The sequence below is a fragment of the Heterodontus francisci genome, chromosome 28 (genome assembly GCF_036365525.1).
Source record: "Heterodontus francisci isolate sHetFra1 chromosome 28, sHetFra1.hap1, whole genome shotgun sequence".
Lineage (NCBI taxonomy): Eukaryota > Metazoa > Chordata > Chondrichthyes > Heterodontiformes > Heterodontidae > Heterodontus > Heterodontus francisci.
Window position 1 is genome coordinate 33,490,561 of NC_090398.1, and position 22,098 is coordinate 33,512,658.

The window sequence follows — 22,098 nt, forward strand, 5'->3', positions numbered from 1 at the left end:
CGGTAACAATGTTGGGGCTGTACTACAGGCCTCCCAACAGCGAGCGTGAGATAGAGGTACAAATATGTAAACAGATTATGGAAAGATGTAGGAGCAACAGGGTGGTGGTGATAGGAGATTTTAATTTTCCCAACATTGACTGGGATTCACTTAGTGTTAGAGGTCTAGATGGAGCAGAATTTGTCAGGAGCATCCAGGATGGTTTTCTAGAGCTGTATGTAAATAGTCCAACTCGGGAAGGGGCCATACTGGACCTGGTGTTGTGGATTGAGGCCGGCCAGGTGGTTGAAGTTTCAGTAGGGGACTACTTTGGGAATAGTGATCACAATTCCGTAAGCTTTAAAATACTCATGGACAAAGATGAGAGTGGTCCTAAAGGAAGAGTGCTAAATTGGGGGAAGGCCAACTATACCAAAATTCGGCAGGAGCTGGGGAATGTAGATTGGGAGCAGCTGTTTGAAGGTAAATCCACATGTGATATGTGTGAGCTTTTAAAGAGAGGTTGATTAGCGTGCAGGAGAGACATGTTCCTGTGGAAATGAGGGATAGAAATGGCAAGATTAGGGAACCATGGATGACAGGTGAAATTGTGAGACTAGCTGAGGAAAAAGGAAGCATACATAAGGTCGAGGCGGCTGATGAAAGACGAAGCTTTGAAAGAATATCGGGAATGTAGGACCAATCTGAAACGAGGAATTAAGAGGGCTAAAAGGGGTCATGAAATATCTAGCAAACAGGGTTAAAGAAAATCCCAAAGCCTTTTATTCATATATAAGGAGAAAGAGGGTAACTAGAGAAAGGATTGGCCCACTCAAGGACAAAGGAGGAATGTTATGCTTGGACTTCAGAGAAAATGGGTGAGATTCTAAACGAGTACTTTGCATCGGTATTCACCGAGGAGAGGGACATGACGGATGTTGAGGTTAGGAACAGGTGTTTGATTACACTAGGTCAAGTCGGCATAAGTAGGGAGGAAGTGTTGGGTATTCTAAAGGGCATTAAGGTGGACAAGTCCCCAGGTCCGGATGGGATCTATCCCAGGTTACTGAGGGAAGCGAGAGAGGAAATAGCTGGGGCCTTAACAGATATCTTTGCAGCATCCTTAAACACGGGTGAGGTCCCGGAGGACTGGAGAATTGCTAATGTTGTCCCCTTGTTTAAGAAGGGTAGCAGGGATAATCCAGGTAATTATAGACCGGTGAGCCTGATGTCAGTGGTAGGGAAGCTGCTGGAGAAGATACTGAGGGATAGGATCTATTCCCATTTGGAAGAAAATGGGCTTATCAGTGATAGGCAACATGGTTTTTTGCAGGGAAGGTCATGTCTTACCAACTTAATAGAATTCTTTGAGAAAGTGACAAAATTGATTGATGAGGGAAGGGCTGTCGATGTCATATACATGGACTTCAGTAAGGCGTTTGATAAGGTTCCCCATGGCCGGCTGATGGAGAAAGTTAAGGCGCTTGGGGTCCAAGGTGTACTAGCTAGATGGATAAAGAACTGGCTGGGCAACAGAAGACAGAGAGTAGCAGTAGAAGGGATTTTCTCAAAATGGAGACGTGTGACCAGTGGTGTTCCACAGGGATCCGTGCTGGGACCACTGTTGTTTGTGATATACATTAATGATTTGGAGGAAAGTATAGGTGGACTGATTAGCAAGTTTGCAGACGACACTAAGATTGGTGGAGTAGCAGATAGTGAAGGGGACTGTCAGAGAATACAGCAGAATATAGATAGATTGGAGAGTTGGGTGGAGAAATGGCAGATGGATTTCAATCAGGGCAAATGCGAGGTGATGCATTTTGGAAGATCCAATTCAAGAGTGAACTAGACAGGAAATGGAAAAGTCCTGGGGAAAATTGATGTCCAGAGAGATTTGGGTGTTCAGATCCACTGTTCCCTGAAGGTGGCAACGCAGGTAATTAGAGTGGTCAAGAAGGCATACGGCATGCTTTCCTTCATCAGACGGGGTATTGAGTACAAGAGTTGGCAGGTCATGTTACAGTTGTATAGGACTTTGGTTCGGCCACATTTGGAATACTGCGTACAGTTCTGGTCGCCACATTACCAAAAGGATGTGGATGCTTTGGAGAGGGTGCAGAGGAGGTTCACCAGGATCTTGCCTGGTATGGAGGGCGCTAGCTATGAAGAGAGGTTGAGTAGATTAGGATTATTTTCATTAGAAAGACGGAGGTTGAAGGAGGACCTGATTGAGGTGTACAAAATCATGAGAGGTATAGACAGGGTGGATAGCAAGAGGCTTTTTCCCAGAGTGGGGGATTCAATTACTAGAAGAGACGAGTTCAAAGTGAAAGGGGAAAAGTTTAGGGGGGATATGCGTGGAAAGTTCTTTACGCAGAGGGAGGTGGGTGCCTGGAACGCGTTGCCAGTGGAGGTGGTAGATGCGGGCACGATGGCGTCTTTTAAGATGTATCTAGACAGATACATGAATGGGCAGGAAGAAAAGAGATACAGAACCTTAGAAAATAGGCGACATGTTTAGAGAGAGGATCTGGTTCGGCGCAGGCTTGGAGGGCCAAATGGCCTGTTCCTGTGCTGTAATTATCTTTGTTCTTTGTTCTTTGTTCTGTCAGAGTGTCAGTACTGAGGGAGAACTGCACTGTCAGAGGGTCAGTACTGAGGGAGTGCTGCACTGTCGGAAGGTCAGTAGGGTAGGAGCGCTGCACTGTCAGAGTGTCAGTACTGAGGGAGCGCTGGACTGTCAGAATGTCAGTACTGAGGGAGTGCTGCACTGTCAGAGTGTCTGTACTGAGGGAGTGCTGCACTGTTCGAGTGTCAGTACTGAGGGTGCGCTGCACTGCTGGACGATCAGCACTGAGTGAGTGCTGCACTGTCATAGGGTCAGTACCGAGAGTGTGCTGCACTGTCAGAGGGTCAGTACTGAGGGAGCGCTGCATTGCAAGAGATTCATTACTGAGTGTGAGCTGCACTGTCAGAGGTTCAGTACTGAGGGAGACCCGCTGCACTGTCGGAGGGTCAGTACTGAGGGAGTGCTGCACTGTCAGTGTGTCAGTACGGAGGGAGCACAGCTCTGTTATAGGGCCAGTACTGAGGGAGCACTGCACTGTCGGAAGGTCAGTACTGAGGGAGTGCTGCACTGTCAGAGTGTCAGTACAGAGGGAGTGCTGCACTGCTGGAGGGTCAGTACTGAGTGAGTGCTGCACTGTCAGAGGGTCCATAGTGAGGGAATGCTGCACTGTCGGAAGGTCAGTACTGAGGGAGCGCTGCACTGTCGGAAGGTCAGTACCGAAGGAGCGCTGCTCTGTCGGAAGGTCAGTACTGAGGGAGTGTTGCACTGTCAGAGTGTCAGTAGTGAATTAGCGCTGCACTATCAGAGTGTCAGTACTGAGGGAGCGCTGCACTGTCGGAGGGTTAGTACTGAGGGAGTGCTGCACTGTCGGAGTGTCAGTACTGAGAGAGCGCTGGACTGTCAGATTTTCAGTACTGAGGGAGCGCTGCACTCTCGGAGGGTCAGCACTGAGTGAGTGCTGCACTGTCAGAGGGTCAGTACTGAGGGAGTGCTGCACTGTCAGAGTTTCTACTGAGGGTGCGCTGCACTGTCGGAGGGTCAGTACTGAGGGAGTGCTGCAATGCCGGAAGGTCAGTACTGAGGGAGTGCTGCACTGTCAGAGTGTCAGTACTGAGGGAGCGCTGGACTGTCAGAGGGTCAGTACTGAGGGTGAGCCTCAATGTCAGAGGGTCAGTACAGAAGTTGCGCTGCACTGTCAGAGTGTCAGTACTGAGGGAGCACTGCACTGTCAGAGGGTCAGTACCGATAGTGTGCTGCACTGTCGGAGTGTCAGTACTGAGGGAGCGCTGCACTGTCGGAGGGTCAGTACTGAGGGAGTGCTGCACTGTCAGAGTGTCAGTACTGAGGGAGCGCTGGACTGTCAGAGTGTCAGTACTGAGGGAGCGCTGCACTGTCGGAGGGTCAGTACTGAGGGAGTGCTGCAATGTCGGAAGGTCAGTAGAGAGGGAGTGCTGCACTGTCAGCGTGTCAGTACTGATGGGAGCTGCTCTGTCAGAGTGTCAGTACTGAGGGAGCCTTGCACTGTCGGAGTGTCAGTACTGAGGGAGCGCTGCACTGTCAGAGGGTCAGTACTGAGGGTGTGCTGACAGTCTGAGTGTCAGTACTGAGGGAGTGCTGGACTGTCAGAGTGTCAGTACTGAGGTAGTGCTGCACTGTCGGAGGGTCAGGACTGAGGGAGTGCTGCTCTGTCAGAAGGTCAGTACTGAAGGAGCGCTGCACTGTCAGAGAGTCAGTACTGAGGGTGAGCTGCACTGTCAGAGTGTCAGTACTGAGGGAGACCCGCTGCACTGTCCGAGGGTCAGTACTGAGGGAGTGCTGCACTGTCAGTGTGTCAGTACGGAGGGAGCACAGCTCTGTCAGAGGGTCAGTACTGAGGGAGCACTGCACTGTCGGAAGGTCTGTACTGAGTGAGTGCTGCACTGTCAGAGTGTCAGTACAGAAGGAGCATTGTACTGTCAGAGTGTCAGTACTGAGGGATAAGTGCACTGTCAGAGGGTCAGTACCGAGTGTGTGCTGCACTGTCGGAGTGTCAGTACTGAGGGAGCGCTGCACTGTCGGAGGGTTAGTACTGAGGGAGTGCTGCACTGTCGGAGTGTCAGTACTGAGAGAGCGCTGGACTGTCAGATTTTCAGTACTGAGGGAGCGCTGCACTCTCGGAGGGTCAGCACTGAGTGAGTGCTGCACTGTCAGAGGGTCAGTACTGAGGGAGTGCTGCACTGTCAGAGTTTCTACTGAGGGTGCGCTGCACTGTCGGAGGGTCAGTACTGAGGGAGTGCTGCAATGCCGGAAGGTCAGTACTGAGGGAGTGCTGCACTGTCAGAGTGTCAGTACTGAGGGAGCGCAGGACTGTCAGAGGGTCAGTACTGAGGGTGAGCCTCAATGTCAGAGGGTCAGTACAGAAGTTGCGCTGCACTGTCAGAGTGTCAGTACTGAGGGAGCACTGCACTGTCAGAGGGTCAGTACCGATAGTGTGCTGCACTGTCGGAGTGTCAGTACTGAGGGAGCGCTGCACTGTCGGAGGGTCAGTACTGAGGGAGTGCTGCACTGTCAGAGTGTCAGTACTGAGGGAGCGCAGGACTGTCAGAGTGTCAGTACTGAGGGAGCGCTGCACTGTCGGAGGGTCAGTACTGAGGGAGTGCTGCAATGTCGGAAGGTCAGTAGAGAGGGAGTGCTGCACTGTCAGCGTGTCAGTACTGATGGGAGCTGCTCTGTCAGAGTGTCAGTACTGAGGGAGCCTTGCACTGTCGGAGTGTCAGTACTGAGGGAGCGCTGCACTGTCAGAGGGTCAGTACTGAGGGAGCACTGCACTGTCAGAGTTTCAGTACAGAAGGAGTGCTGAACTCAGATTGTCAGTACTGAGGGAGTGCTTCACTGTCAGAGTGTCAGTCCTGAGGTAGCACTGCACTGTCGGAGGGTCAGTACTGAGGGCGTGCTGCACTGTCAGAGTGTCAGTACTGTGGGAGCGCTGGACTGTCAGAGTCTCAGTACTGAGGGAGCGCTGCATTGTCGGATGGTCAGTACTGAGGGAGCACTGCACTGTCGGAGGGTCAGTACTGAGGGAGTGCTGCAATATCGGAAGGTCAGTACTGAGGGAGTGCTGCACTGTCAGAGTTTCTACTGAGGAAGTGCTGCACGGTCGGAGGGTCAGTACTGAGGGATTGCTGCAATATCGGAAGTTCAGTACTGAGGGAGCGCTGCACTGTCAGAGTGTCAGTACTGATGGAGCGCTGCACTGTGAGAGTGTCAGTACTGAGGGATAAGTGCACTGTCAGAGGGTCAGTACCGAGTGTGTGCTGCACTGTCGGAGTGTCAGTACTGAGGGAGCGCTGCACTGTCGGAGGGTTAGTACTGAGGGAGTGCTGCACTGTCGGAGTGTCAGTACTGAGGGAGCGCTGGACTGTCAGATTTTCAGTACTGAGGGAGCGCTGCACTCTCGGAGGGTCAGCACTGAGTGAGTGCTGCACTGTCAGAGGGTCAGTACTGAGGGAGTGCTGCACTGTCAAAGTTTCTACTGAGGGTGCGCTGCACTGTCGGAGGGTCAGTACTGAGGGAGTGCTGCAATGCCGGAAGGTCAGTACTGAGGGAGTGCTGCACTGTCAGAGTGTCAGTACTGAGGAAGCGCTGGACTGTCAGAGGGTCAGTACTGAGGGTGAGCCTCAATGTCAGAGGGTCAGTACAGAAGGTGCGCTGCACTGTCAGAGTGTCAGTACTGAGGGAGCACTGCACTGTCAGAGGGTCAGTACCGATAGTGTGCTGCACTGTCGGAGTGTCAGTACTGAGGGAGCGCTGCACTGTCGGAGGGTCAGTACTGAGGGAGTGCTGCACTGTCAGAGTTTCAGTATAGAAGGAGTGCTGCACTCAGATTGTCAGTACTGAGGGAGTGCTTCACTGTCAGAGTGTCAGTACTGAAGGAGCGCTGTGCTGTCTGCGTGTCAGTACTGAGGGAGCGCTGCACTGTCAGAGTTTCTACTGAGGAAGTGCTGCACGGTCGGGGGGTCAGTACTGAGGGATTGCTGCAATATTGGAAGTTCAGTACTGAGGGAGTGCTGCACTGTCAGAGTGTCAGTACTGAAGGAGCGCTGTGCTGTCTGCGTGTCATTACTGAGGGAGCGCTGCACTGTCAGAGTTTCTACTGAGGAAGTGCTGCACGGTCGGGGGGGTCAGTACTGAGGGATTGCTGCAATATCGGAAGTTCAGTACTGAGGGAGCGCTGCACTGTCAGAGTGTCAGTACTGATGGAACGCTGCACTGTGAGAGTGTCAGTACTGAGAAAGCACTGCACTGTCGGAGTGTCAGTACTGAGGGAGCGCTGCACTGTCAGAGGGTCAGTACTGAGGGAGCACTGCACTGTCAGAGTGTCAGTACAGAAGGAGTGCTGCACTCAGAGTGTCAGTACTGAGGGAGTGCTTCACTGTCAGAGTGTCAGTACTGAGGGAGCACTGCACTGTCAGAGGGTCAGTACTGAGGTAACATTGCACTGTCAGAGGGTCAGTACTGAGGGAGCACTGCACTGTCAGTGGGTCAGTACTGAGGGTCAGCTGCACTGTCAGAGGGTCAGTACTGAGGGTGAGCTGCACTGTCAGAGGGTCAGTACTGATGGAGCGCTTCACTGTCAGAGGGTCAGTACTGAGGGTGAGCTGCACTGTCAGAGGGTCAGTGCTGAGGGTGAGCTGCACTGTCAGAGGGTCAGTACTGAAGGAGTGCTGCACTGTCAGAGTGTCAGTACTGAGGGAGTGCTGCACTGTCAGATGGTCAATACTGACGGAGCGCTGCACTGTCAGAGGGTGAGTACTGAGGGTGAGCTCACCCCAGTCCCGCTCGGTCTTCGGGAGAACAGCCTCCGGAACGTGCACTTCGGAACGAGGACCTGAAACCCTCCTCGGGAGCCAGTCCCGCACAACCTGAGCCGCCTCTCGGCAATGTCCTCCGTGCCATTCCAACCAGCGCGGAGGGGTTTCCTGTACGGCCTGCTCCTGCACACTCTCCACTTCCTCGCACTCGTCAGCTGGCCAGACATGCCCTGGTGGTCCGCGTTGCCATCTAGCGGTGAGGGAAATCTGGATGAAGGTCTCTATGTGGGAGTCTTCCCCCTTTACATCGGAGACCTGGGGTGGAGGGTGTTGCACAGGGCAATCCCGTGCAACAGACTTTTAAGTAGGTTCACGGACTCCCTGGCCACCTGTACTTTCTGTGGCCTGGATGAGTCCGTGTTCCATGTATATATGGAGTGTGCGAGGTTGCAGCCCCTTTTTGAGTGTTTGAAGGGGCTGCTCCTCAGGTTTTGGTTGCCGAAAGAAAGCAGGTTAGTGATGAAATATTGCTTTTATGCAAGTCCTAAAAACAAAGGGATTAGATACAGAGGGTCAAAGAGAGATTAAATTAAATTTATGCTCACTGACTTTTCGAGATTTTCCACAGGACAAGAAATAGAACAAAAGCGATGGTAAAGAATATGAATGATCCAATGACGCCGTAATGATGTCTGACGTGGTGTTCCCCATCTGTGAAAGAGAACACATCTTAATATGAACAGTCTATACTAATGTTTCAGAACTAGACCAGCTTAATATTGTCCTGTCGGATTGAACAAGGCAAAGAGAGAGACAGAGAGATATCAGGAAAGAGAGACAGACAAACATACGGACAGACAGAGAGTTAGATCCCGGGAAGGAGAGACAGACAGAGAGACTGAGAGTCATATCCTTCTATTCCTTTCTCTCCCATGTGTTTCTCCAGCTTCCCCCTTGAATACATCCACACGATTAACCTCAACCAATCCCTGTGGGAGTGAGTTGCACATTCTCACCACTCTGTGGGGAAAGGTGTTTCTACTGAATTCCCTGTCTGGATTTATTACTATCTTATATTGACGGTCCCGAGTTCTGATCTCACAAACAAATGGAAACATCTTCTATACATCAGTCCCATCAAATCTTCCATGATTTTAAAGACCTCTGTCAGGTCATCCCTCAGTCTGCCCTTTCTACAGAAAAGAATCCAAGCTTGTTCAGTCTTTCCTGATCACCGTAACTTCCCAGTTCTGCAATCATTCAACTAAGTCACAGTGCTCCCAATGTTGGTCTAACCAAGGGATATGAAGACCGGAACGGTGCACAGTGCTCCAAGTGTGGTCCAACCGAGGGATATGGAGACGGAACAGTACACAGAGCTCCAAGTGTGGTCTAACCAAGGCTATGGAGATTGAAACTGTGCACAGTGCTTCAAGTGTGGGTCTAACCAAGGGACATGGAGACCGGAACTGTGCACAGTGCTTCAAGTGTGGGTCTAACCAAGGGATATGGAGACAGGAACTGTGCACAGTGCTTCAGGTGTGGTCTAACCAAAGGATATGGAGACTGGAACAATGTACAGTGCTCCAAGTGGTCTAACCAAGGGATATGGAAACCAGAACTGTGCACAGTGCTCCAAGGGTTGTCCAACCAAGGGACGTGGATACGAGAACTGTACACAGTGCTCCAAGTGTGATCAAAACAAGGGATATGCAGATCAGAACTGTACACAGTGCCCCAAGTGTGGTTTAACAAAGGGATATGGAGACTGGAGCTGTGCACAGTGCTCCAAGTGTGGTCTAGACAAGGGATATGGGGACCAGAACTGTGCACAGTGCTCCAAATGTGGGTCTAACCAAGGGACATGGAGACCGGAACTGTGCACAGTGCTGCAAGTGTGGTCTAACCAAGGGATATGAAGACCAGAACTGTGCACAGTGCACCAAGTGTGGTCTAACCAAGGGATATGGAGACTGGAACTGTGCCTAGTTCTCCAAGTGTGGGTCTAACCAAGGGACATGGAGACCGGAACTGTGCACAGTGCTCCAAGTGTGGCCTAACCAAGGAATATGGAGACTGGAACTGTGCATAGTGCTCCAAGTGTGGGTCTAACCAAGGGATATGGAGACCAGAACTGTGCACAGTACTCCAAGTGTGGTCTAACCAAGGGATATGGAGACCAGAACTGTGCACAGTGCTCCAAGTGTGGGTCTAACCAAGGGATATGGAGACCAGAACTGTGCACAGTGCTCCAAATGTGGGTCTAACCAAGGGATATGGAGACCAGAACTGTGCACAGTGCTCCAAGTGTGATCTAACAAAAGGATATGGAGACTGGAACTGTGCACAGTGCTCCAAGTGTGGTCTAACCAAGGGATATGGAGACCAGAACTGTGCACAGTACTCCAAGTGTGGTCTAATTAAGAGATATGGAGACTGGAACTGTGCATAGTACACCAGGTGTGGTATAACCAAGGGATATGGAGACTGGAACTGTACACAGTGCTCCAAGTATGGTCTAACTAAGGAATAAGGAGACCAAAACTGTGCACAGTGCACCGAGTGTGGTCGAACAAAGGGCTTTGGAGACCAGAACTGTGCACAGTGCTCCATGTGCGTTCCAACCAAGGGATATTGAGACCAAAACTGTGTACAGTGCTCCAGGTGTGGTCTAACCAAGACATATGGAGACCAGAACTGTACAGAGTGCTCCAGGTGTGGTCACACCAAGGGATATGGAGACCGGAACTGTGCACAGTTCTCCATGTGTGATCTAACCAAGGTATGCGGAGACTACAACTGTGTACAGTGCTCCAGGTGTGGTCTAACCAAGACATATGGAGACCAGAACTGTACACAGTGCTCCAAGTGTGGTCTAACCAAGGGATATGGAGATTGGACTGTGCACAGTGCTCCAAGTGTGGTCTAACCAAGGGATATGGAGATTGGAACTGTGCACAGTGCTCCATGTGTGGTCTAAACAAGGGATATGCAGACCAGAACTGTGTACAGTGCTCCAAGTGTGATCTAACCAAGGGATATGAAGACCAGAACTGTGTACAGTGCCTCAAGTGTGGTCTAACCAAGGGATATGGAGACAAGAACCGTGCACAGCGCTCCAAGTGTAGTTTAACCAAAGGATATGGAGACCGGAACTGTACTCAGTGCTCCAAGTGTGGTCTAACATAGAGATATGGAGACTGGAACTGTGCACAGTGCTCCAAGTGTGGTCCAACGAATGGATATGGAGACAAGAATCTTGCACAGTGCTCCAAGTGTGGTCTAACCAAGGGATATGGAGATTGGAACTGTGCACAGTGCTCCAAGTGTGGTCTAACAAAGGCATATGGAGACCAGAACTGTGCAGAGTTCTCCAAGTGTGGTCTAACCAAGGAAATCGGAGACCAGAACTGTGCACAGTGCTCCAAGTGTGGTCTAACCAAGGGATATGGAGACCAGAACTGTGCACAGTGCTCCAAGTGTGGTCTAACTAAGGTATATGGAGACCAGAACTGTGCACAGTGCTTCAAGTGTGGTCTAACCAAGGGATATGGAGACCAGAACTGTGCACAGTGCTCCAAGTGTGGTCTAACTAAGGGATATGGAGACCAGAACTGTACACAGTGCTCCAAATGTGGTCAAACCAAGGGATATGGAGACCAAAATTGTGCACAGTGCTCCGAGTGTGATCTAAACAAGGGATTTGGAGACCAGAACTGTGCCAGTGCTAGAAGTGTGGTCAAACCAAGGGATATGGAGACCGGAACTGTGCACAGTGCTCTAAGTGTGGTCTAACCAAGGGATATGGAGACTGGAACTGTGTACAGTGCTCCAAGTGTGGTCAAACCAAGGGATATGGAGACTGGAACTGTATTCAGTGCTCCAAGTGTGGTCTAACCAAGGGATATGGAGACCGGAACTGTGTCCAGTGCTCCAAGTGTGGTTTAACCAAGGGATATGGATACTGGAACTGTGTACAGTGCTCCAAGTGTGGTCTAACCAAGGGATATGGAGACCAGAACTGTGTACAGTGCTCCAAGTGTGGTCTAACCAAGGGTTATGGAGACCAGAGCCAAGTCCAGTGTAGATCATCAGGTCCAGGGGATTTATTAACTTTCAGTCCCATTAATTTCCCCAGCACTACTTTTTTTTTGCTTATGCTAATTTCCTTCAGTTCCTCCCTCTCACTCGTTCCTTGTTTCTCTAGCATTTCTGGGAGCATTTTTGTATCTTCCACTGTGAAGACAGACAGAAATATTTGTTTAGTTTCTCAGCCAATTCCTTATTCACCATTATAAATTCTCCTTACTCTGGTTGTAAGGGCCCACAGATATCTTTGCTAATCGTTTCCTTTTTACATACCTACAGAAGCTTTTACGGTCCATTTTTGTGTTTTTGTTACTCTATATTCTCTATCGGTTTCTTGGTCTTCCTTTGCTGAAGTCTAAAAGGCTCCCAATCCTCAGACTTACTACATTTTAGCAACTTTATACGCCTCTTCCTTTGATAGAATGTAATCTTTAACCTCTGTTGTTAACTTTTCTGCTGGGTTTTTGTGCCTCAAAGGAATGTAAATCCATTGTAAACCATGTATTAATTCTTTAAATGCTAGCCATTGCCTGTCTAACATCACATTTTTAATATAATTTCCCAATCTACCGCAGCCAATTTGCCCCTCATACCTTTGTAGTTTCCTGTGTTTAGATTTAAGATCTTTGTTTTGGATTGAATTACATCACTTGCAAGCCTAAAATGCAATTCTATTACATTATGGTCACTCTTCCCTAAAGGTGCCTTTTCAACCAGATTATGAATTATCCCTATCTCATTGCACAATACCAGATCTAAAATAACCCATTCTCTGGTTGTTATTCAACATACTGTTCTAGGAAACCATCCTCCACAGCATTAGTGCTAATTAGGTTTACCCAGTCTATATGCAGATTGAAGTGCCCCGTGAATACAGTATTACCCTTGTTTCATGCACCTCTAATTTCCTGATTTATATCATATCCTACTTTACCACTACTCTTTGTTGGCCTATAACAACTCCAGCCAATGCTTTCTGCCCTTTGCTGTCTCTTAGCTCCTCGCAAACTGATTCTACCTCTTGCTCCTTCGATCCAAGATTCTCTCTCAGTAATATACTGATCTGATCCTTTATTAGCAGTGCTGCCACACCTCCTTTCCTCTTTTGCCTGTCCTTCCTAAATGTTGAATACCCTTGGACTTTCAGTTCCCAGTCTTGTCACCCTGCAGCCATGTCTCTGTAATGACAATTAGATCATACCTGTTTACTTCTATTTGTGCCGTCATTCATCCATCTTTTTGCGAATGCTGTGTGCATTCTGATAGAGTGCCTTTAATTCTGTCTTTTTATTATTTTCACAACCTCTAACCTTATCTGCAGGTGCACGTGTAAGTTTGTACGCTCTGACCCTTCCTGCCACACACAGGTTATGTGTTCCCTTATTTCTACCTTTCTCTCTTGCCTTTTCCTCTCTCTTTAATTTATCATATCTTCCCTTGCTTGATCCTTCGTTCCACTTTTTTTTTTACAGCCCTCTCTTAAAGCCCTAGTTATGTGACTCACCAGAACACTGGTCCCAGCACAGTTCAAGTGAAGACCATCCCAGTGGAACAGCTTCCACTTTCCCCAGTACTGCTGCCAGTGCCCCATGAATTGAAACCCTTTTCTCCGACACCAATCTTTCAGCCACGCATTTTACTCTCTAATCTTATTTACCCGACTCCAATTTGCTTGTGGCTCAGGTAAAAATTCAGAGAATATTACCTTTGAGGTTCTGCTTTTTAACTTAGCCCCTAGCTGCTCATACTCCCTAAATAGAACCTTTTTCCCAGTCCTATCTATGTCATTGGTACCCACGTGGACCATGACAACTGGATCCTCCCCCTCCCACTGCTAGTTTCTCTCCATCCCGGAGCAGATGTCCCGAATCCAGACAGCGGGCAGGCAACACAGCCTTCTGGAGTCTCGCTTTAGGCTGCACAGAACTATGTCTATCCCCCTGACTATACTGCCCCCTATTACCACTACATTCCTATTTACTCCCCCCACTGGAATGGCTTCCTGTACCATGGTGCCTTGGTGAGTTCACACATTCACCCTGCACCCCTCGCTCTTGTCCATACAAGCTGCAAGAACCTCGAACTTGTGGGACAACTGCAAGGGCTGAGGGTCCTCCACTTCTGACTTCTCGATACCCTTACCTGCCTCACTCGCAGTCACACTCTCCTGTTCCTGACCACTGACCAAATCAGAAGACCCTATCCTAAGGGGTGTGACTGCCTCCTGGTACAAAGTGACCAGGTAACATTCCCCCTCCCTGATGTGTCGCAGTGGCAGGAGCTCGGCCTCCAGTTCAATGACTCTGAGCCAAAGCTCCTCAAGCTGCAGCTACTTACCACAGGCGTGTTTGCCCTGGATCACACTGGTATCCACCAGCTCCCACATTCTGCAGCTGCCACACATCGCCTACTCTGCCATCGTTATGGCATTTAACAAACGAATTATTTTACTGATTACATTTTAATGATGTCTCTAGTCCTGTCTGTGCTAATATTATTTCAATAAATGTTCAACTTACCCCAATTTAAATTCCATATTTTGGGCAGTAGGGGTCAGTGTTCGAGTTAGGGTGCATTAAGGTTAGGGTACATTAGATTAGGGCACATTAGGGTTCGTATACAATAGGGTTGGTGTTAGTATACATTAGGATTACGGTTAGTATACACTAAGGTTAGGGTTACTATACAGAAAGGATAGTTTTAGTACACACTAAGGTTAGGGTTAGCATACATTAGGGTTCAGGGTCAGTAGACATTCGGGTTCAGGGTCAGTATACATTCGGGTTCGGGGCTAGTAAGCATTCGGGTCAGGGTCAGTATACATTAGGGTTCAGGGTTAGTATACATTCGGGTTCAGGGTTAGTATACATTAGGGTTAGGGTCAGTATACATTCGGGTTCAGGGTCAGTATACATTCGGGTTCAGGGTCACTAAACATTCGGGTTCAGGGTCAGCATACATTCGGGTTCAGGGTTAGTAAGCATTCGGGACAGGGTCAGTATACATTCGGGTTCAGGGTCAAAATACATTTGGGATAGGGTCAGTATACATTAGGGATAGGGTCAGCATACATTAGGATTCAGGGTCAAAATACATTAGGGTCAGGGTCAGTATACATTAGGTGTCAAGGTTAGTATACATTAGAGTTCAGGGTTAGTATACATTAGGATTAGGGTCAGTATACATTCGGGTTAGTGTTAGTATACATTAGGGTTCAGGGTTAGTGTACATTAGGGTTAGGGTCAGTATAAATTAGTGTTAGGGTCAGTATACATTCGGGTTCAGGGTCAGCATACATTAGGGTTCTGGGTCAGTATAGAATTGAATTAGGGTTAGTATACATCAGGATTAGGGTCAGTATACATTCGGGTTCAGGGTTAGTATACTTTAGGGTTAGGGTCAGTATACATTAGGGTTCAGGGTCAGTACACATTCGGGTTCAGGGTCAGTATACAGTAGGGATAGAGTCAGTATACATTAGTGTTAGGGTCAGTATACATTAGGTTTCAGGGTCAGGATACATTAGGGTTCAGGTTTAGTATACATTAGGGTTCAGGGTTAATTTACATTAGGGTTCAGGGTCAGTATACAGTGGGGTTCAGGGTCAGTATACATTAGGGTTCAGGGTTCGTATACATTAAGGTTCAGGGTTAGTATACATTAGGGTTGAGGTCAGGATACATTAGGGTTAGGGTTAGTATACATTAGGGTTAGGGTCAGTATACATTAGGGTTCAGGGTGAGTATACATTAGTGTTCAAGGTTAGTATACATTAGGGTTAGGGTCACTATACATTAGGGTTCAGGGTCAGCATACATTATGTTTCAGGGTTAGTACACATTAGGGTTCAGAGTCAGTATAGATTTGAATTAGGATTGGTATACATCAGGATTAGGGTCAGTAATCATTAGGGTTAGGGTCAGTGTACATTCGGGTTCAGGGTTAGTATACATGAGGGTTATTGTCAGCATACATTAGGGTTCAGGTTCAGTATACATTCGGGTTCAGGGTCAGTATACAGTAGGGTTAGGTTCAGTATACATTAGTGTTAGGGTCAGTATACATTAGGTTCAGGGTCAGTATACATTAGGGTTCAGTGTAAGTATACATTAGGGTTCATGGTTAGTATACATTAGTGTTCAGGGTTAAGATACATTAGGGTTCAGAGTCAGTATAGATTTGAATTAGGATTGGTATACATCAGGATTAGGGTCAGTAATCATTAGGGTTAGGGTCAGTGTACATTCGGGTTCAGGGTTAGTATACATGAGGGTTATTGTCAGCATACATTAGGGTTCAGGTTCAGTATACATTCGGGTTCAGGGTCAGTATACAGTAGGGTTAGGTTCAGTATACATTAGTGTTAGGGTCAGTATACATTAGGTTCAGGGTCAGTATACATTAGGGTTCAGTGTAAGTATACATTAGGGTTCATGGTTAGTATACATTAGTGTTCAGGGTTAAGATACATTAGGGTTCAGGGTCAGTATACAGTAGGGTTCTGGGTCAGTATACATTAAGGTTCAGGGTTCGTATACATTAAGGTTCAGGGTTAGTATACATTAGGGTTCAGGGTTAGTATACATTAGGGTTAGGGTCAGTATACATCAGGTTTCAGGGTCAGTATACATTTGGGTTCAGTGTTAGTATACATTAGGGATAGGGTCAGTAACATTAGGGTTCAGGGTTAGTATACATTAGGGTTCAGGGTCAGTATACATTAGGGTAAGGGTCAGTATACATTAGGTTTCAGGGTCAGTCTACGTTAGGATTCAGGGTTAGTATACATTAGGGTTCAGGGTTAGTATACATTTGGATTAGGGTCAGTAAACATTAGGCTTCAGGGTCAGTATACATTCGGGTTCAGGGTTAGTATACATTAGGGTTAGGGACAGTATACATTAGGGTTCAGGGTCAGTGTACATTCGGGTTCAGGGTCAGTATACATTAGGGTTCTGGTTTAGTATACATTAAGGTTCAGGGCCAGTATACATTAGGGTTCTGGGTCAATATAAATTAGTGTTAGGGTCAGTATACATTAGGGTTCAGGGTTAGTATACATTAGGGTTCAGGGTTAGTATCCATTAGGGTTCAGGGTTAGTATACATCAGGTTTCAGGGTCAGTATACATTTGGGTTCAGTGTGAGTATACATTAGGGTTAGGGTCAGTAACATTAGGGTTAGTATACATTAGGGTTCAGGGTCAGTATACATTAGGGTAAGGGTCAGTATACATTAGGTTTCAGGGTCAGTCTACGTTAGGGTTCAGGGTTAGTGTACATTAGGGTTCAGGGTTAGTATACATTTGGATTAGGGTCAGTAAACATTAGGCTTCAGGGTCAGTATACATTCGGGTTCAGGGTTAGTATACATTAGGGTTAGGGACAGTATACATTTGGGTTCAGGGTCAGTATACATTCGGGTTCAGGGTCAGTATCCATTAGGGTTCTGGGTTAGTATACATTAAGGTTCAGGGCCAGTATACATTAGGGTTCCGGGTCAATATAAATTAGGGTTAGGGTCAGTATACATTAGGGTTCAGGGTTAGTATACATTAGGGTTCAGGGTAAGTATACATTAGGGTTCGGGTCAGTATACATTAGGGTTAGGGTCAGTATACATTCGGGTTCAGGGTCAGTAAACATTACGGTTCAGGGTTAGTATACAATAGAGTTAGGGTCAGTATACATTTGGGTTAGGGTCAGTACACATTAGGGTCAGTATACATTAGGGTAGGGTCAGTATACATTAGGGTTCAGGATTAGTATCCATTAGGATTAGGGTTAGTATACATTAGATTTAGGGTCCTTACACAGAAGTGTTAGGGTTAGTATACATTAGGGTTCAGGGTCAGTATACATTAGGATTCATGGTCCGTATAAATTAGGGTTAGTTTCAGTATACATTAGGGTTCAGTGTGAGTATACATTAGGGTTAGGGTCAGTATACATTAGGGTTCAGGGTCAGTATACATTAGGGTTCAGGGTTTGTATACATTAGGGCTCACGGTTAATGTACATTAGGGTTAGGGTCAGTATACATTAGGTTTAGGGTTAGTATAAATTAGGGTTCACGGTTAGTGTACATTAGCTTTAGGGTCAGTATATATTAGGGTTAGGGTCAGTATACATTAGGGTGAGGTTCAGTATATATTAGGGCTCAGGGTTTGTATACATTAGGGCTCACGGTTAATGTACATTAGGGTTAGGGTCAGTAGACATTAGGTTTAGGGTTAGTATAAATTAGGGTTCACGGTTAGTGTACATTAGCTTTAGGGTCAGTATATATTAGGGTTAGGGTCAGTATACATTAGGGTTCAGGGTCAGTATACATTAGGGTTCAGGGTTAATATACATTAGGGTTCAGGGTTAATATACATTCGGGTTCAGGTCAGTATACAGTAGGGTTCTTGGTCACGAAACATTAAGGTTCAGGGTTTGTATACATTAATGTTCAGGGTTAGTATACATTCGGGTTCAGGGTTAGTATCCATTAGGGTTCAGGGTTCGTATACATCAGGGTTCAGGGTCAGTATACATTTGGGTTCAGTGTTAGTATACATTAGGGTTAGGGTCAGTATACATTAGGGTTCAGGGTTAGTATACATTAGGGTTCAGGGTCAGTATACATTAGGGTAAGGGTCAGTATACATTAGGGTTCAGGGTCAGTCTACGTTAGGGTTCAGGGTTAGTATACTTTAGGGTTCAGGGTTAGTATACATTTGGATGAGGGTCAGTAAACATTAGGTTTCAGGGTCAGTATACATTCGGGTTCAGGGTTAGTATACATTAGGGTTAGGGACAGTATACATTAGGGTTCAGGGTCAGTATACATTCGGGTTCAGGGTCCGTATACTTTAGGGTTCTGGGTTAGTATGCATTAAGGTTCAGGGCCAGTATACATTAGGGTTCCGGGCCAATATAAATTAGGTTTAGGGTCAGTATACATTAGGGTTCAGGGTTAGTATACATTAGGGTTCAGGGTAAGTATACATTAGGGTTCGGGTCAGTATACATTAGGGTTAGGGTCAGTATACATTAGGGTTAGGGTCAGTATACATTCGGGTTCAGGGTCAGCATACAGTGGGTTCAGAGTGAGTATACATTAGGGTTCAGGGTAAGTATACATTAGGGTTCAGGGTTAGTTTACATTAGGGTTAGGGTCAGTATACATTAGGGTTAGGGTCAGTATACATTCGAGTTCAGGGTCAGCAGACATTAGGGTTCAGAGTGAGTATACATTAGGGTTCAGGGTCAGTAAAGATTTGAATTAGGGTTAGTATACATCAGGATTCGGGTCAGTAAACATTCGGGTTCAGGGTTAGTATACATTAGTGTTAAGGTCGGTATGCAGTAGAGTTCTGGGTCAATATACATTAGGGTTCAGGGTTCGTATACATTAAGGTTCAGGGTTAGTATACATTAGGGTTGAGGTCAGGATATATTTTGATTAGGGTTAGTATACATTAGGGTTCAGGGTTAGTATACATTTGCGTTTAGGTCAGTAGACATTAGGGTAAACGGTTCGTATTCATTTGGGTTCAGGGTTAGTATACATTAGGGTTAGGGTCAGTATACATTAGGGTTCAGGGTCAGCATACATTAGGTTTCAGGGTTAGTACACGTTAGGGTTCAGTGTCAGTATAGATTTGAATTAGGGTTAGTATACATCAGGATTAGGGTCAGTAAATATTAGGGTCTGGGTCAGTATTCATTCGGGTTCAGGGTTAGTATACATTAGGGTAAGCGTCAGTATACATTAGGGTTCAGGTTCAGTATACATTCGGGTTCAGGGTCATTATACAGTAGGGTTAGGTTCAGTATAAATCAGTGTTAGGGTTAGTATACATTAGGTTCAGGGTCAGTATACATTAGGGTTCAGGGCCAGTATACATTAGAGTTCAGGGTTAGTATACATTAGGGTTAGGGTCAGTATACATTAGGTTACAGGGTTAGTATGCATTAGGGTTCAGGGTTAGTATACATTAGGGTTAGGGTCAGTATACATTAGGGTTCAGGGTCAGCATACATTAGGTTTCAGGGTTAGTACACATTAGGGTTCAGGGTCAGTATAGATTTGAATTAGGGTTAGTATACATCAGGATTAGGGTCAGTAAACATTAGAGTTCGGGTCAGTATACATTCGGGTTCAGGGTTAGTTTACATTAGGGTAAGCGTCAGTATACATTAGGGTTCAGGTTCAGTATACATTCGGGTTCAGGGTCATTATACAGTAGGGTTAGGTTCAGTATAAATCAGTGTTAAGGTCAGTATACATTATGTTCAGGGTCAGTATACATTAGGGTTCAGGGTCAGTATACATTAGGGTTCAGGGTTAGTATACATTAGGGTTCAGGGTCAGTATACAGTAGGGTTCTGGGTCACGAAACATTAAGGTTCAGGGATCGTATACATTAATGTTCAGGGTTAGTATACATTAGGGTTCAGGGTCAGTATACAGTAGGGTTCTGGGTCACGAAACATTAAGGTTCAGGGTTCGTATACATTAATGTTCAGGGTTAATATACATTAGGGTTCAGGGTCAGTATACAGTAGGGTTCTGGGACACGAAACATTAAGGTTCAGGGTTCGTATACATTAATGTTCAGGGTTAGTATACATTAGGGTTCAGGGTTAGTAGACATTAGGGTTAGGGTCAGTATACATTAGGGTTCAGGGTTAGCATCCATTAGGGTTCAGGGTTCGTATACATCAGGGTTCAGGGTCCGTATACATTTGGGTTCAGTGTGAGTATACATTAGGGTTAGGGTCAGTATACATTAGGGTTCAGGGTTAGTATACATTAGGGTTCAGGGTCAGTATACATTAGGGTAAGGGTCAGTATACATTAGGGTTCAGGGTCAGTCTACGTTAGGGTTCAGGGTTAGTATACATTAGGGTTCAGGGTTAGTATACATTTGGATTAGGGTCAGTAAACATTAGGGTTCAGGGTCAGTATACATTCGGGTTCAGGGTTAGTATACATTAGGGTTAGGGACAGTATACATTAGGGTTCAGGGTCAGTATACATTCGGGTTCAGTGTCCGTATGATTTGGGTTCTGGATTAGTATACATTAAGGTTCAGGGCCAGTATACATTAGGGTTCCGGGTCAATATAAATTAGGGTTAGGGTCAGTATACGTTAGGGTTCAGGGTTAGTATACATTAGGGTTCAGGGTAAGTATACATTAGGGTTCGGGTCAGTGTACATTAGGGTTAGGGTCAGTATACATTCGGGTTCAGGGTCAGCATACATTAGGGTTCAGAGTGAGTATACATTAGGGTTCAGGTAAGTATACATTAGGGTTCAGGGTTAGTTTACATTAGGGTTAGGGTCAGTATACATTAGGGTTAGGGTCAGTATACATTCGGGTTCAGGGTCAGCAGACATTTGGGTTCAGAGTGAGTATACATTAGGGTTCAGGGTCAGTACAGATTTGAATTAGGGTTAGTATACATCAGTATTAGGGTCAGTAAACATTCGGGTTCAGGGTTAGTATACATTAGGGTTAAGGTCGGTATGCAGTAGGGTTCTGGGTCAGTATACATTAGGGTTCAGGGTTCGTATACATTAAGGTTCAGGGTTAGTATACATTAGGGTTGAGGTCAGGATACATTTGGATTGGGGTTAGTATACATTAGGGTTCAGGGTTAATATACATTAGGGTTAGGGTCAGTAGACATTAGGGTACAGGGTTAGTATACATTAGGGTTCTGGGATAGTATACATTAGGGTTAGGGTCAGTATACATTAGGGTTCTGGGTCAGCATAGATTAGGTTTCAGGGTTAGTATACATTAGGGTTCAGGGTCAGTATACATTTGAATTCGGGTTAGTATAATTCAGGATTAGGGTCAGTAAACATTAGGGTTCGGGTCAGTATACATTCGGGTTCAGGGTTAGTATACATTAGGGTGAGCGTCAGTATACATTAGGGTTCTGGTTCAGCATACATTAGGGTTCAGGGTCATTATACAGTAGGGTTAAGTTCAGTATAAATCAGTGTTAGGGTCAGTATACATTAGGTTCAGGGTCAGTATACATTAGGTTCAGGGTCAGTATAGATTCGGTTTCAGGGTTCGTATACATTAAGGTTCAGGGTTAGCATACATTAGGGTTAGGGTCAGGATACACTAGCGTTAGGGTTAGTATACATTGGGGTTCTGGGTTAGAATACATTAGGGTTAGGGACAGTATACATTAGGGTTCAGGGTCAGTATACATTCGGGTTCAGGGTCAGTATACATTCGGGTTCTGGGTTAGTATACATTAAGGTTCAGGGCCAGTATACATTAGGGTACCGGGTCAATATAAATTAGGGTTAGGGTCAGTATACATTAGGGTTCAGGGTTAGTATACATCAGGGTTCAGGGTCAGCATACATTAGGGTTCAGGTCAGTATACATTCGGGTTAGTGTTAGTATACATTAGGGTTCAGGGTTAGTGTACATTAGGGATAGAGTCAGTATACATTAGGGTTCAGGATTAGTATACAATCGGGTTAGGGTCAGTATACATTATAGATATGGTCAGTATACATTAGGGTTAGGACAGTATACATTAGGGTTTAGGGTCAGTATACATTCGGGCTCAGGGTTTGTATACATTAGGGCTCACGGTTAATGTACATTAGGGTTAGGGTCAGTATACATTAGGTTTAGGGTTAGT

General features: G+C 46.4%; 1 protein-coding gene across 2 annotated transcripts in view; it reads right to left on the reverse strand.

Annotated features, from left to right (window-relative positions):
• Positions 1-22,098, reverse strand: part of LOC137345318 (V-set domain-containing T-cell activation inhibitor 1-like) — a 149,266-nt gene that overhangs the window by 12,820 nt on the left and 114,348 nt on the right. For both annotated transcript variants that reach the window (XM_068008816.1, XM_068008815.1), the window contains one exon: positions 7,951-8,052. In XM_068008816.1, coding sequence (XP_067864917.1) covers positions 7,951-8,052 — 102 coding nt within the window. The remainder of the gene's footprint in view (positions 1-7,950; positions 8,053-22,098) is intronic.